A 16,881-nucleotide genomic window follows, 5' to 3' on the forward strand; every position below is an offset into this window, starting at 1 on the left:
AAGGTGTAAAAACGATAACATGCATGTATCATAAGGTGATATTTGTGCGTGTTTTTTAAATTGTATTCTATGATTTTTATTTACTTTTGTTTTTTCGGCTTTTTCCGGCCTATTGTGAGCTTTCTATAGACATCATTTTGATAATTCTGTATTTTTTTCATTTGTTTCTGACTTTTTTTTTTTTTTGCTAAAACATGCGCCAAACTAGTGAAACTGCTGATCACCCCCACCCTCCTCCACACACTCAGAAGAACCTATTTTGACAGTAGTTTTTGAGACATTGACTCACACCGTCGTGCAGACACACACACACACACACACACAAACAAACACACACTCATGACCACCGCGCAGGTTCCTCACTAATGTTTGGCCAATTGTCCGTGTGTAGAGGAGACAGTGCCCCCTGCTGTGGGCAAAACTGAACTCCCAGCCGGCCGAGCCATGCATGGCCTCGTCTAAGATTAGAATTCAAATGAATCTCCATCTGCCACAAGAGACAAGCAAACGATATTTCGGTGTACTGGGATAGTTTATGAGATAATGTTAAATAAATGCCTGGCGCAGATGAAGAATATAATGTGTGGTAGTATTGTTAATAATAACAACTGCGATAACAACAATAATAATAATAATAATAATAATAATAATGATGTATTTATATTATAATTGCATTGTTATAATAATCCGTGTATTGTTGTTATTCTGCGGATAAACAACCGCAGTCAGCTTCTCATATAAACATAGGTCCTGTGTGGCGACAGAGACGCAGTCACTTCTGATTCCATCCTCTATTGTGTCGCCTCTTTGTAAATAAATTAGCCATTCGTGTCAACAGGCGTGCTGCACCGCACAACTCAAATTGTGCTGTTGCTGTTTACAACCGTGGACCACACAGCAGCGGACTGAACAAGCTCCTGATGGATGAATACATTCATTTGGATGAATACTGATGAGGAAGAGGCCGCTCATCTGCTGCCACCTCGACTGCTCGCCCCCTCCCCAAAAACTCTGTCACTGATCCAGGCTTGCGACGTGCCGCCGGTGTCACCGACAGAGGTCACGGAAAGTGAGGTGCCGCTTGGTTTGACGAGCAGTTCAGGTGCGATTGGAGGAGCGACGGGGTCCCGGGACGCCTCCCACAGGCCAGAGGGCGCACTGGCCGGGAGAGCGCACTTGTTGGTGGTGGCTCTTATTTGAAAACCCGATGGGAAGTTCGGTGCCCCCAGCTGTTGTGCGAGGAAACATCTGCAAGTCAAAGCCGAGTGTCAGGGTGCCGTCACGTCTGCGTGCAGACTTTCAAAGCAGCAGTGACAGCGTCCGTCCAGCCACAACTGCGAGGGTTTGGAATCCACGCTGCGCGCTCTGGACTGCGAGTCTGCGCGGGCTCCGTTTCTGAAAGTGGGCGTGGATGCGATATTCAGATGAGCCGGAGTGACAGCTCCAGTTCCCCCCACGCCCCCCACCCCACCGCTCAAACTCCACTGGCTCCTTCTCTCCTCAACTCCTCACTTCATAGCGCCGCGTACTAAAAACATCGGACGCTAGGGGATCAAGACGCGCGCCACCTCGCCTCTATGTGTCTGTAGATCTTTCGTGTTTTTTCCCAGTCAGGGGGTCGTGGAGGGTGGACTTTTTTTTTTCTCATTTTATTGTCTGATGACTGTTTACGCGGCGGGTTGCTGAGTTGTTTACGGTTCCTGGCCGCCGCGGGTTCTTCCTTCCCCCTTTTTTTTTCTTTTTTGGAAACGGCGTCCGACCCCCCTCGCGCCCACCAATGTCCTATCCTCAGGGTTACCTCTACCAGCCCCCGGGCTCTTTGGCTCTTTACTCGTGTCCGGCTTACGGAGCCTCGGCTCTGGCCGCTCCGCGCAGCGAGGACTTGGCTCGGTCCTCCTCCGGCTCAGCCTTCAGCCCTTACCCGGGATCGGCCGCTTTCTCCGCCGCGGCTGGCACAGGCTTCTCCAGTCCGCTGTCATACTCGGCGGATCCCACCACAGGATTCCCATCCTACATGGTAAAGAAAAAAGAAAAAAAAAACACTCTTTACATCCGTGTATGATTGCGTGAAACGACGCTCCGCAGCAGGTGGAAGTCTGTCAAATTGCCTTTACGCGCATGTAACGCGATCACAGTCGCGCAAGTTTGCACTATTTCTCATTCAACTTTGCTTGTTATTGCTATTCCAGCGATCCGCTTCTGGAGAAAAAAAAAAATCAGACTTCTTTAGCTTCGAGTGGATTTTCAAAGCATGAGCCGCACACGAAAGAGGCTTGACCTGTTCCGTTTATTTAGACGGTGTGAAGCCCCGAGCCTGCCTTAAATGCTGATGTTCGTGTCGCCATGACTCGAGAGGCTCGGCGCTGCGAGAACACCGGCCACCACAACAGTCATGGGAAGTCTTTCACGACGGCACGGATGACTTCACCAGCGTCGTGTGCACTACACATATCATCGTTATTTCTTCTTTTTTCCTTCACATGAGACGGTGGTGGCTAGTTTATTCTGGGACTCCAGGTCATTCTGCGGCTCAACAAAAGGCGGTCAATAAATCCTCAGTGGCCGATTACCCAAAATTAAACACGCCATTTTTCAAAGCGTCTTTAATTTCAATCATTTGGGCGGCACTGTTCAATTCCCAATAGCTAATGGGATGGAGCCGCCAAAACAAACGGTGGCTGACAGGCATGCTGGAGGTGCTCGCTGCGCCTGCTTTGAGTCGAGGCCTGCCACCGCTTATAATCCCGCCGCGATCCTTATCAGCTAGAAACGACTGCCATCGATTGTTTCACCCGCTTTAAGCAAACGCCGTGAGTGCATTCAATGTTTCGTTTGTGAGCTGATTTGAATTCTACACCGGTTTAAGAGCTATCCCCCCAACTTTCCTCCAGAGCTCTCCGTATGACGCGCACTCCGCGGGCATGGCCGGCGCTCTGAGCTACCACCCCTACGGGGGCCCGGGGTACCCCTACCAACTCAACGACCCGGCGTACCGCAAGAACGCCACTAGGGACGCCACGGCCACGCTGAAGGCCTGGCTGCAGGAGCACCGCAAGAACCCGTACCCCACCAAGGGCGAGAAGATCATGCTGGCCATCATCACCAAGATGACCCTGACGCAGGTCTCCACCTGGTTCGCCAACGCCAGGAGGAGGCTGAAGAAGGAGAACAAGATGACCTGGGCGCCGAGGAACAAGAGCGAGGACGAGGATGAGGACGATGGGGACGCAGAGAGGAAGGAGGTGGAGCGATCGGACAAGAATCTGGACCATAGCGAGGCTTCGGCTGAGGATGAAGGTGCGTATCAGCTGAAGCAAATGGTCCGTTGAACAAAAGGGGAGGACGATGGGAGGGGTGGCGGTGTTCGATCGCAACAGTTGTTGGGGCTTCTTTTTCTTCCGCATTCATAAGTAATAAAATTGTAAAATGATTTTGTATCAGTTGATTTATTTACTTGCTATTTTTTCATCATTTAATTTAATTTTAATAGTCAACATTTCATTATAAAACCACGTGAATTATTCATATTCTGCTCATTTTGCTGTCCAACATTTCATTATTTTTATTGATTGCAGATGGTGTTTTATCTCGTTTATTTAATAGCCGTTGAATTGATTTTGCATTCAGGATCACTGCGTCAATTTATTTATTGCAATTAATGGTCTTAATTATTGGTTTAATTACAATAATTCGCAGGATATAATTCATATAAATCCGGCCTGCGTCTCAAAAATAGTCGTTTTAATAAAGAAAGAATGAAACTATAATTTTTGTATAGGTCCAATATACAAACCAATTCATGGATCGCTTCTTTGAATTCAAAACTAGCTATGAATTAATTCGCTCAGTAAAGTCTCGCATCTCACACGCTGACAATTGTTTTCTGCACCGCGCCACACACACGACTAGATGTTGAATTATGACAGTATTCCATGGAATTGGTTTAATATATTATTATTGTTTTATTTCCATGAATGTATTTGTTTTTTTAATTTGCGTTCCTCACTCGGAGGAAATCCAACGACAATTTTAAGGGAGGAAGCCTGATTCCAACACGTGCCACTGACTCCGACTGACAGGCTTATTAATTTTTCACCTCTTTTATATCGCGCGTCATGAATATTAAAGGCGACATATGTTGTGGTTTGAAGATGCTTCTTCCCTGTTTGTCTCTAAGTTGGTGCTTGTTTTTGCGCCGGCAGGTATCAGCTTGCACGTGGACACGCTGACGGACCACTCGTGCTCGGCGGAGTCGGACGGAGAGAAGGTCAGCTGTCGGCCCGGGGACGCGCTCTCCGCTCGGGCCGCAGACAAAGAGGACCGCGAGGAGGCCAGCCACGACTTCCAGCTGTCGCCCAAGCCCGTCACCTCCTCGCCTCTGACGGGCGTGGAGGCTCCGCTCCTCGGCAACCACCACCATCATCACCACTTCCACCTTCACCACCTGCAGCACCGGGACGGCCTCATCGGCGCCAACAAGAACTCGCCTCAGAACCCCAAACCCAAACTGTGGTCCCTGGCGGAGATCGCTACCTCAGGCCAGAAGCAGCAAGTGGGGCGGCCCAGCCCCTCCTCCGGCGGCGGCGGCGGCGGCCTCCTCACGCCCCCCTCCTCCACCACCGCCGCCGCCGCCGCCTCCCCGGCTGCCACCTCGCCCCCCCTCTACCCCTCCATCCTCGGAAGACCTATTTATTACACGTCGCCCTTTTATAGCAATTACACAAACTATGGCAGCCTGGGCCCCCTGCAGGGCCAGGGGATCCTGCGGTACTCGCCCTCATCCGGGGTGAGTCTTGCCGCGGCCGCCGCCGCCGCCGCCGCTGCGAACGAAGGTGCGGAGGGCGCCGCAGACCCCAAACACTGCAGGCCAGAGTCTCCGCTCCTGAAGACCGACCCGCAGCACAGCGAGCCGCGTTTCAGAGGCGCGGATGCAGAGGCCAAGAAAGGAACATAGTGGCGCCGCCGAGGACTCTGTGTTCAACCTCTGTTGACAGAAAGACACGCACAAACTCCAGCAGGACGCGCGTCCACACCGGAAGTGAATTGCTTTGAAAAGCGCTGCAGCTGTGGAAAAGGTTGCAGGTTCGACTCTCATTTGCGAAAGTGTTGATTATTTATTTACCAACCCTCCGAAGCACTTGGCTCAACAGGCCTGAACTCAACCCTCATGTCCATTTGACCTTGATCTTATACCTGGACAGACAGGGACGCACGTGCTAGTGTCATAAGTCGCGCTCACACAGTGAGGTCAAACGATTCCTGCTTCCGCTATGATATCGAATTATTTTTATTTACATGTTAACCATGTCTAATTGCAACGGTCCTCGCGCTCAGCTTTTGTCTTAATTACACCGACGTCACGCCGACAAAGTCTGCGCACGCGCACGACTGGAAAAACAAACTTTTGTTTAACGGCATCCTTGCGCTCATTTTTAAATCCGTCTCGCTTCCCGAGTTTCTGATTTATTTCCACGGTCTGCAGGTAGGTGTCACAATTGCTGTGGCGCGCGGACACCCCTCGGATTTAACCCCAATGACCTTTCACACACATCCAGTGCCAGCACATTGAGACAGAAATGAAGAGCTGCCGCCGCTCCACCTTCTCTCTCTCTCTCGCTCTCACACACACACTCCGATCGCTTGTTTTAACCATGGTACATGTGACTAAACATGTTATTTCTCAGGTTCACGGGTTCGTTTGTTCGCCACCTTTTGTTGTTTAAGTACTGAATCAACTGACAATTGGACCTTGCTGTGAAACCGTCAGAGTTGTGCTGATGACGTCGGGACTGTGAGGTGAACTTCAAAGTGGAATAGCCTATATTTACATTTATTTTTTTAAATGACGGCGAGATTATGCCTCTGATTTATGCAAGTTGTATTGCAAAAATATTGGGAAACTGGCATCTGATGTCTGTTTGTTTTTGTAAATATATATATATATATATATACATATTTAAATAAATATAAGGACAGTTTTTATTTGAGACCCATTTGGGGAAGGTACACAATCTTTTTTGGATAATTTATATCTTTGGATGTAAATAAAAGGCCAGAGTAGCTGTGCTGGTGGGGTATGATATCCATTATCAGAAAACAAAAAAGCATTAAAGTGTTTTCTCAACTGTTGCGCCAATCTCAGAAGTGTTATTCTGCTAAGTGGCGGTGATCTGAAGGCCCTCCATCCTCCGCACATTCTCACTGCCTTGATGTGAACGTCAACCGTCCTCCCCTCCTCTCATCCCAGCCATTTATATTTCAGTGTGATGGGACGCACGGGCCATGATGGGGTTCCCGGTGGGACCCGTCCCCGGAGCTTTCTTAGCCTGGTTCAGGATGGGTCAGGCCTGCCTGCTTCATTACAGCGCAGCGCTGAGCCATCCATAAAAGTCTATCTAAGCATCTGCCGGCTCCAATGGGCTGTGTGATGGGCCCTAATCGGACAGGCTTTCCTCTGCTTTTCATCATGGCTGGCTCATTGCTGCGCCTTTGCGCCACAGCTAATTACACTATTTAGGGGGTCGCTACATTACTATGCTCCATTTGAATGATTGTTATTAATATTATCACTCGTACCAGAAGTGATTGTGAGGTGATTTGAGTCACCACATATGAGGAGTCTTCTTGATAATAATAGTGTCATCTTCACACTTTTAACTCCATTTGAGACTCAAATTCTGATATGTCCATCCAGTTAATGTTCTACGGAGCGAGTCCCACGTGTCGCTTTTTGTTGTGGTGACGATGAGTGTGTGCATTAAGGGTGAATCGGACTTAAAGATGGCTGCTCCAGCCATTCATCCCCATGATTTAACGGGAGATTCTGGCTTCACTAAGGACTGCAGTGGAGTTTAACGTTGGAGATACTGACAGTGTTGTGTAAACCCATCTGCAGTTCAACAGTTTCAGTTGAACAGGAGTTTCCCTTCATCTTTATGATGTCATCATCATCCAGGCACATGGCTAATGTGAGAAAAACTCCAGTTCAAACGGCGTCCTGGCCGTCTTTCGACACCCTTCATCATCGCTCGGAGCCAGTGGAAGAGCTAATCCTTCATTTTCCACTTGGATTTGAGCCTGAGTGTCCAAATCTCACGGGACTCCCTTTCACCTTGGTGATTCCCTCATCACCCCCCTTTGCCATCCACCAGTCAGGGACTAATATTTGGTCGCCACCCAGGAGAGTATAGCTATTTTTAGAGCACTGTCTTATTTAACACGTCGTTACGCCTCCGTTTTTCTTTTTATCCGACGTCGGTGGGCGCAGGCTCGCGGGCGCCCAAGGCCAGAATCCCCCTTCACTCCCAATGCTTTCATTGGCAGTTGATTTATTGAAATGCGTGCTTTATTCTCAGGTGGGCTCCCACAGGGACTCAGACTGCTGTCAAACAGCACCAGAGGCATTTTCCAAAGTGCCCCTGCTTCTGAGCCCCCCCCCACTCGCACCAGCCGCTGCTCCCACCAAATGTCAACATTTGTTCTTAATAAAAGGAGTTATTGTTTCGGTGTTTTAGAGGAAATTTTAGAGCCACCACTTGCCTTTGAAGTCATGAAAAGAAAGTGCCACCCCACCTCTGCGTTTGATGGAGAGCGACTGCAGGTGAAAATGGGAGCGAGGCGTCCGCCATACATGACAAGCCTCACGCTGCGAAGCCTGTTATGAGCAGCGCTTGTGAATTTATGCCACAATTAGTCACATCTCCTCAGATTCGTCTGCGGGCCAGAGGGAGCCAGTCCAGATATCTGGATACTGCAGGATCTCAACCTGCGACGTGAAGCCCTGACGTGAACGCTCCGTCGAACTGCTTCTTTATTCCATATCAAACAGAGTCGTAATCCTGCCCTCGTACAGCTGCGCGGTGAGGCTGCCTTCATCCATGCTCACACCTGGTTGTCATTGAGCGCTGGATTGATGCTATCGAAGGACTCGCCGGCTTCACTCCATTGTGGCCCGGAGAGTAAGTGGACTCATTTCCCTTATCAGCGATCAAATAAGCAGCTCATATATGCAGATAATTTATGAGCTCTTTGTATCGCTTATCCTGCCATCAACCTGCTTCTCCTCCAAAATGCCTCAGACATGAATCACTGCTGCACACCTGGGCGCCACCTCCACAAGTTATTGCAGCGCTCTGAAGCCGCGGCGTGTTATTGACAGTCACACGTTCTGCTCCAACAGGAGCCTGCTGATGTCTGAGATCAACTCTGGAGGTCAAAGGGTGTTGAGAGTTGCTCTCTGTCATTTTGCATGATGAAGTGACAGGCGTCTGCATCGGTTCATAGTTCGCCCATTGATTAAGAAATCTGTCTATTTTGATTCTCAGGCTTCCTCTGGTGTTTTCTTTGCACTGCGGTGACCCCTGTGTTCCGAGCATCTTTTCCCTGCACAGAGCAGCTCCTCTGACCTCCAGTTTCTCATTGTTGGAGTTTGTATCTCATTTGTGTGCTCCAAGGGATTCAGCGTACTTGTGTCCACAGCAGGAAACAGCCAAGTGTTTCTGTGGTCAGCAAAGGCTTTATCTGAAGTGCACCGAGAAGACCTGTAGAACTGGGGTGATTTTGTGAAGGAAGAGATTGGGTTCATTCAAAAGGTCTCTTGTGTGACGAGTTGATGCTAAAGATAGCATCTCATTTCCTGCTGTGGGTTTACTCTTTTCTTCTTTTGACGGTGACTGAAAGTGCCCCTGACTGGACTTTGAGGACAAGATCTGACAGTACCGGTGGTATCTTCCAGTGAAATGGTCCTCAGCTCAGTCCGCCTGAGGATGTTTGGGTGAGAGACACGCGGAGACGGGTGGAGACAACACTAGTGAGGACAGATGGTTTGGACACGTGCAGAGGAGAGTGTTGGACAGAGAAGGTTGGAGATGGATAAGAGGAGGGCAGTTCCTGATGGAAGTGTGCATGAAGTGAGGTGATGGTGGAGGCCTTGGTGTGGCAGCCTCTGAGGGGAAGTGCTGAAACAACATGCTGACAGAAGAGTGAAACCTTCCTTCAGCCACGTGACCTTCAGGCAGGCAGGCAGGCTCTCTGGCTGCAGCGTCCAGTGAGCATGGCACGGCAGTCATGTTCCCTGTGAGAGGCGAGCAGATTGGCGGTGCAGTTGGCCACATGTGTGTTTAATAACTCTCATCAAAGCGGACAGGAGCCCCTAAAATCCCACTCTGAGGTCCTGTCCTCTCGTAAAGGTGTCCAGTGAAATGTCCACGGCTCGCGCTGATCAAGGCTGACGCGAGCGCGGAGAGCGTGAGTCAGTCCGACTGGCGTGTGCGCTGGACGGAGCCATTAGCAGGCCGGACATCCACCGCTAATTGACAGTTATGTTTAATGCCTGTGGTGTGTAAACACTTCAGAGGAGTGAACTGCACCTCGCCGCTGTAAATCAGGAAATAAAGTGACATGATTGGAAAGAACTCCAATAAAGTGCACTGCAAGAGTCGATGTGGAACTAATAGGGGAATTTATGAAAGTGTTGCCAGAGAGTGTGGGTCAGCGAGAGTCAGTCTAAAAGTCTTTAGCGGCCGTGTTTAGCGTGTGTTTATCTCCAGCCATTAGCCATGTATTTTAAGAGTCATTCAAGAATCCAAGTCATTGAAATAACAGCAACCATTTGCCATTTTGTATTTTATGGTCAGACCTGGGTCGCGCGACAGAGACAGGAATGCTTGCCCAGAGGAGGTGTTTGGAGAGGGTGGTTTGGTTCATCCACTGATTTTTGCTCCCTCATTGAGCAGGCTTATAGCTAGGATGTTGAAACAGGATGTCCAAAGCCCCGCCCCCAGCACATAACCCCGCCTCTAGCCCATTCACCCCCCTGCACACCATGTGGAGGAACTGCCCCACAGCTCGCTGCACGGCGCTGGGGAGGAGCGGGGGGAGGAGCTTCGTGCCAAAAGAAACGTGTGTCACCGTTAGACATCCTATCAATAGCGCGCTTCTGTGCCACAAGTATGGCGAGTCGCGAGATGTGGATAACCGCGAGCTGCAGCTGCGAAAGGAGCAGAATAGGTGAATTTCGGAAAATGTGCCACAACTAGAAACACGATTTTCATGGAAACCAGTGTGATGACACTACAAGTTATACGGGCACTAATAGCGGCACATTTAGGGCGTTTCTTTTCATGTTTTGCAGTTCAGGCACTCACCTAGCTAAAAGCCTATCAGTGAGAACTTTATGTGGCTATGAGACTTTAGCATCAGCAACTAGCTTGGTGGCCTGATTCAGTGGTTGAACATTCATAGCTCACTCGCAGTGTTCTTCGTGGTCTGTGACGCACAAAGTGTCCGTTTTTAAGACCAACAGGAAGAGAAGAGACAGACGGGAAACATGTTTTCCTGGTGCTGTCAAACGTCAGCGCATCCTCCCCCGCTAGGTGCTCCTTGAGCCGGCTCAGGTTGTTAAATAGTTTCTGTCAGACTAATTAATTGGGGCTTTTCTCAGCCTGAACGTATCAGTGTCATGACATTTCACTTAAGACTAGAGCTTTCAGAGCCGAGCCGCTCTCGTCTGTGTCGGAGGGGCGGAGAGCACATCACACCACATTACATGGAAACGTCCTGCAGAAGAAAAAGATCGCGGTCGAATGGAAATAAAGCAGAGCGCGCGCCTCAAGGCACCGTCTGAGGCGGCGAATATTAGCTGTCAAAATACTCATTTGGAAAACATTCTTGAACGTCTTGTATCACTTCAAATGACTTCAACGTGCAAACGTCAGGGAGAGCAGAAGAAATGGTTTGGATCAGTCGGGAAAGCTTTTCAACAACAAAGAGCATAAGCAAAGTGGAATCTCTGATGTTTGATGTTGATGCAAACATTAGCACAGCAGCTGAATCTGTGGTCTGATGTTTGGGAGAATAAAAGCTCCTGCACTGGAAAGAGAACATATAACCTGCTTCTGTCTGGACTACTGCCTCCAGTCCAGCAGACACTCCACCTCCCAAACTTCAGGCCTCAAAAAGCAATCTGGAATCGTGATTTTTTTTCATTTTTAATGATAAAATGGACAAGGAAGCCCCTCTGAAATTTGTGAAAAATGCTAAACATAAAGCAACACAATGTTGTTTTGTAACGGTGGCTGTGATCAATCCCTGTGGTTTCCCAAACTGGAGGAGGAAGTCAATGTTGACGTGGGACTGATCATGAAGAGTTGCCAGACGTATCAGTAGACTAATGTGGATTTGAATGTGTACCTACCAAGAAAGATTTCCATTGGGATTGGTGTTGCATGACAATTTGCCGTCTGCTTCTTTCTTCATTTCTCCACCTGAACCGACCTCCATCCTCTGTTGCTCCTCCATGTTGCCTCCTCCTCTCCATACGAGTGGCAGATATCCTACTGCCAGTCCTCCAAAGTGGAGGCCTGATTGAAGTGTTTTTCATTTGGTTTTCGTGTTTCCTGCGTATGAAACAAACTTTTATGACGTGGTTTGTGCTCCAGTGTGAACTGCAGTATGTTCTTAATGAAGCCCCCCTCCACCCCTCACTGCACCGGCGAGTGTGTCTCCCTCCCTCCCTCCCTCCCTCCCTTCCTTCCCTGGCTCCCGGAGAGCTCCGACTGTACTCCTCCTCTGCTCTAAATAGGGTTATTCCCCAGGAGGCAGGGAGGGAGAAGGAGATGGCTGCACTTTGAGCCAAACACACTCCTCTCTGAGGCGCCCTCTCTCGCTCTCTGAGGACAATCCTCTTTGGACTCCCAACCCGCCCAGGAATATTAGTCTTATTGCATTTAATCACTCAATACTCACACCCAAAAGATTTCAATTCATTAAAGGCACTCAGATATTCAGGCCAGCTGCCTCCTGGAGACTGGCTGAAGACAAGGTGGAGACAGACGGGCTGTGTGCGTGTCTCCCTCGCTCTCGCTCTCGCTCTCCCTCTCCCTCTCTCTCTCTGTCTGTCTGTGTGTGTGTGTGTGCTCTCCTTTTCTGTGGACACAGGGCAACCCAATCCTCAGCAATGTTCGGCTGTGCTCAGCACAATTCAGCAACACATCACACTACACAGGGTAGCGCTGCTTATTCTGGAGGATCGTGTATTGTGCACATGCGCCACACACACACACACACACACACAAACACACACACTCAGCTCTGTCAAGGCTTTTAACTGTTGATCCCTGCACATGCGAGTGAAGCGGCTTACACCTTTCTATAGCGGAGAATCGGAGGTGCATCCTAATGCAATTACACTGAGGAATAAAATGTGCTGCAGCAGAGAGGCGGAGGTGATGTTGGAACACCTGCGCGGCGCAAACGGCCCGAATCGACTCACGGGTGAAGAGAATAGAGTCCAGATGAGTTGAATTAGAGGCTTGCACGAAGACAGAGGAGGCACTCAGAGGATTCTGGGCCCAGCTGGCAATATAAAGTGGTGAATGGAGGACACTAATGTTACAGCCAACAGTGCAAATTCATTCATACCTAACTGAACGGAGTCAGAATTTGGATAACAGGAGCTGCAGGATAAAGAAGTGCTCCCCTTCTCAAGATACTGCGGGAATGTAATTGCACAAAAATATAATCTTGTAAAAACACTGTAAAATGCCAACATAAATGTCACATTAATAACTGTTATTTTTTACTTGATCACTTGTCTTTTTGACCTACGTATTGCTTGTGTTACACGTCTGTGTGAGCAGATGAGTGAAGCAGTCTCCTCACCTCCAGTGTGTGTGGGGACCAAGTCTTGACAGGCCACCATCTAGTAAAGACATTTGGCTTTGTGAGGACATTTTGGCATCAGGAAAAGCAGTTCATTATAACTGGGTTTCAGTTTGGCTCATTGTGTCAATGGATGTCAGTGAGGGTCCTCACAAAGATAGGAAGACAAACGTGTGCGTGTGTGTGTGTGTGTGCATGAAGTGACTCCAGCGAGCAGATGGCGGCAGAGTGGCCCTGGAATCAATATTTAAGTGGAAAACATACCAACAATGCATCTGCATGTGTTTGCTGTACCCCTGTGATAAAATATTGACTCTCCGGTTTTTGCCAGAATTATGGGCCGTGGTCAACCCCGGGATTTGCAGCTTACCGGGTCTCGCGCTGCTTTGTGGGGAAGTGTTGATGACGGCTACACATTTGTGTCAAATGTGGATGTAGACAGGCTGTGCGGATGTTTGTCATGAAATACTGCCACCAACAGCAGATGTCAGAATGTGTCGCTGGCAGTTGTTGTTACTTCTGTTTGAGTGAGCGAAATGTGAAAAGAGGGGCAGAGGGAGAGGGAGAGTCCACTCGGATTCTGAGCACGTTTACTGCCAATGCTGCACTCAGAGCTGTTTGTGTTTGCTGGACTAAGCACTCACTGTATGATTCACTACATTTCCTTTCACTCTGCTGTTACAGCCGTTTGCTTATTTGATCTCTTCTGCTGGAACAGAACCAGAGCTCAGTGCCAGGGAAGAGACGATTGAAACTTTGTTCGTGAGGTCGCGTCCAGACATTTAGCAGCGAGGGAAGGAGGACCAGAGCTTGAGGAAGTCTACAGTCCTGACTCCACCACCAGATCTGAGGCCTGGTCCAGATGAAAACACACCGCTTTCCCACCACAAAAAATGTGGGTCGCACCAAACCAATGAGCAACTCATTGAACAACAAACAAATCAACAAAGACATTGGGAATCATGTGTGGTACTCAGATGAGACAGAGAGGTGGCGCTATGACTTCAAGAAGTTGCGGTTCAGTCATACACAGGCGAAGCCAAAGTGTTCAAACCCGTCCACTCCTCGACCGACTTCCCAAAAGCAACAGTTTCCGACAGACCCCAAGATCAGCGCCTTCCCTCCCCTCCGGCATTTTGTCATGAAGCTTGGATGGTGAATATGAATGTGAGACTCTTTGTCGATGTAGCTCTCTTTCCCCCATCAGTAGGGGTTAACTGGTTTAAAGTGACGTCAGTCTCACTTTTGACCCTCTCAGGTGTGCATCATCGCTGACCCGGGCTCTCTGCTTGACCTGGACTGTGACCCCTCGCCACTCATATACGTCTCCATTCATCACCAGGGAACCAAGTCTCCTCTGGTTTCATCTCGTGTGATAACCACATCTCGGTGATTCCACTGAGAACACATTTTGCTGTTGACATTATCTGCCCTGGAATCTGATCTCGCGTCTCTCCTGAACTTTTTCCTGAAGAGTGAAATCAAACCATCCGTATTGCGGGTCAACAATACAGTTTGTGAATGAGCAGCACAGCTGACAGGGCAGCTATGACATATTGTGGATTTCACACTGCACACAGATTGAGTTCTCCGTCTCATGAGAAAGTATGCGGTCAGGAGTTTAGCTGGCCAAGGTTCTGACTTATGGGAGTCAATGCACCGCTTCAGAGAGTTCACTCGCGCTCCCTTCCTTATTCTGAACTCAGATTTATATTTTATATTTTTTATACGTCTGCAGTTTTCCATTGAAACGACAAGGCTTTGTCACTGGGGGCCTCTTCTGGCCCACAGTTTGACTGTAAATACAAACAATGTCATTTGAAAATGCCCACTGTTAGTAGATAGGTCCCATAATGTACTACAACAGCCGAAGCTCTGCAGAGAGAGGCTTGAATCAACCTGTTCTCTTTCTGTATTTGACCCCTGGATCGACACCTCCACCGCCGCCGAAGCTTCTGTCCAAAGGCGCCCCCAGAGTGGATGGTGTGTGGGAAGTAGGAATGCTTGGATCGATCGCTCGCCGGCCGATCATGATCGGAGGATTTCAGCCTGATCGGTGAAGGCCCATCACTACATTGCAGAACAACTGATCACGTGTGACAGCCGGTGCTCTGATGAAGCTCCGCTGGCGGTGATGCGTCCGCTCCTCTCTCCTGGCTGCTCACTCTGCAGCAGCACGTCTGCTGTGGAGCTTCTTTCAATCTGTCATGTAAAGTTTGCATCCTGCAGCACATGCACGGGACAATGCTGCGCAGGGGAGTGCGTCAAAATTAAATTTGCCATTTAAAGCGCCAGCACTTGATGGAGCACGGAGAGTTTTAGGAGCTTGGCATTCCATGAAATGATCATTATCGTTTCCTGGATGAGCAGCCTCTCTCAGGTGTCCTTTACGCCGAGACAGAAACCACCGAGTCCGTCGCCAGTCAGGTCCAGCGTTTGTCAGAATCTGAAACGCTTGAAAGCGTTTGGAGTGGAAACTTTGTCTCGCAGTCCCGCTACAAGCAGCCAGTATGTAAATCTTTCACAGAGATAGTAAAGTCCCAAGAGATTCAAAGTGCGACGTCTCACGTCCCATGAAATGTTTTTCAGTTGCTCCTTTTGACAGAATCGTTGCTGCATGCTGCAAGGTTTTCTATTTTTTGCCTGCTTGGAGAGGTATAGAAAAACGTGTCTGAATGAAAATGATTTAAAGTCATGTACACAGAAGGTCTGGTCGTTTTGATGACAAATCCATTGTCAATCCAAGTGATCGGTATCGGTGATGGGCAGCAGAACTCCTGATGGAAGCTTCCCCACTGGGAAGTGTCTGAGTCCCATCAGCTTCTTTTTGTGTTCAGCCCAACAAGCTAGCTGCTAACAAAGAGAGAGCGCTCGGCCCTGCGAGGAGACAACGCTTGAACGTTAATGCGATCTGAGCCTGGGTCCCCGAAGACGCCCTGGCCCCCCACTGGATGGTCCGGGGCGACTGGGCGTGGCTTACAAGATCTGATTAGGTGTGAATTAAAACTTCATTAAGCGTCAGTGCCGATTAACGGATCGCTGGAAGGATTCCTTTGTTTCGGCGCTCCATGCAACATTGTGTGGTCGCTTTGATAATGTTTGCGTGTATGTATAATTGATATTCCTGTATGTCTTCAGAGCTCAGCTTTGATCGTCAAACCTCCCGGTCGTCTTCGTCAGCTTGAATATTCATGGCACGCTCACTTGAATTAGGTGACGGAGGGTCCACGTCGAAAGCAAAACCACCCTTGATTCTGTTGGCGCTGGGTGAAACACCGGAAGTTTTCAGTCAAATAACACGCCTCTTTGATGGAGAAATTAGCTTGCACTTTTGGGGGGAATGCAGCCATTTTGAAACGCACGAGTCTGCTTTTTGCTGTGCCAACTGCTGGTTAGCAATTTCCACAATGACTTGCTGTTGACATTTTGTGTGTTTTTTGGGACGAAAATGTTTTTCTGTGACACTCAAGATTGTGAAACACTATTCATATTCATTTTTGGCGTATTTATGGGTAATACTTGGTATTTGGGGCATGTTTAGAGTGAACTTTATTGGGGAAAAATATAGTTTGCATTAACAAGACCTGAATCAATACTTTATAAGGATCAATTACTAGCTAATATGCTGTGAACACACATTTGATTAGGTAGTTTATTTAAGGAAGCTAATGTTCCCAGACCATTTTCTTATAATCTTGGGTCGGTTGTCCTTCGACGTCCATTGTGTTGATCTTCTTTTGTGTGTCTCTTGTGTGGAAAGCACCACGTCACTGCCACGCATGTTAGTTATGATGCCCCTGCAGACAGTGCTGTGATGGTCACTGTCGTGCCTGAAGTCTGTCGTCAGCTGGTTTGTCACAGAACGGTCTTTGATCCCAATCCTTGATGTAGTGTCATTTCCAAGGTGTGGGAGTGCATCCGTCCTTGCTTAACTTCTGCATGTTTGCAGATCACCACTTCTTTTGGCAAATAGCAAAGCTGCTGCATCTGTCTGGAAGGAGTATTGACTGTTTGTCCTGCTCCACTTATCTAACATCTCGCTGATCTTTGATGTGAAACATGAGACACGCAGGAACCGGTTTCCTCCAGAGCGTCATGTCAACGCCTCTGACGCTCAGATCAAAACTAAATTTAGCTCACAGCGGCTTCTTCTCTTGCGCCTCTCAATGGGCTTCCTCTTGATCCAGCCTCTCAACACCTGCGAGCCTCCACCCACTGCAA

General features: G+C 48.8%; 1 protein-coding gene across 1 annotated transcript; it reads left to right on the forward strand.

The window, feature by feature from the left end:
* Positions 1–1,535: 1,535 nt before the first annotated feature.
* irx2a (iroquois homeobox 2a) lies at positions 1,536–7,508 on the forward strand. Its single transcript, XM_053844200.1, has 3 exons — positions 1,536–2,017; positions 2,892–3,297; positions 4,203–7,508. Exons 1-3 carry the CDS (start codon positions 1,778–1,780, stop codon positions 4,952–4,954), a joined length of 1,398 nt encoding a protein of 465 aa, XP_053700175.1. The 5' UTR covers positions 1,536–1,777; the 3' UTR covers positions 4,955–7,508.
* The last annotated feature ends 9,373 nt before the right edge of the window (positions 7,509–16,881 follow it).

This window comes from Synchiropus splendidus, chromosome 15, assembly GCF_027744825.2.
Source record: "Synchiropus splendidus isolate RoL2022-P1 chromosome 15, RoL_Sspl_1.0, whole genome shotgun sequence".
Taxonomy (NCBI): Eukaryota; Metazoa; Chordata; class Actinopteri; order Syngnathiformes; family Callionymidae; genus Synchiropus; species Synchiropus splendidus.

What these genes read in the sequence shown, in the direction of transcription:
- irx2a (XM_053844200.1), top strand. Translation starts at nt 1,778, where the DNA reads ATGTCCTATCCTCAGGGTTACCTCTACCAGCCCCCGGGCTCTTTGGCT. An exon ending in CAGGATTCCCATCCTACATG is followed by an intron (nt 2,018 to 2,891) that starts GTAAAGAAAAAA and finishes ACTTTCCTCCAG; the next exon opens with AGCTCTCCGTATGACGCGCA. An exon ending in GGCTTCGGCTGAGGATGAAG is followed by an intron (nt 3,298 to 4,202) that starts GTGCGTATCAGC and finishes TTGCGCCGGCAG; the next exon opens with GTATCAGCTTGCACGTGGAC.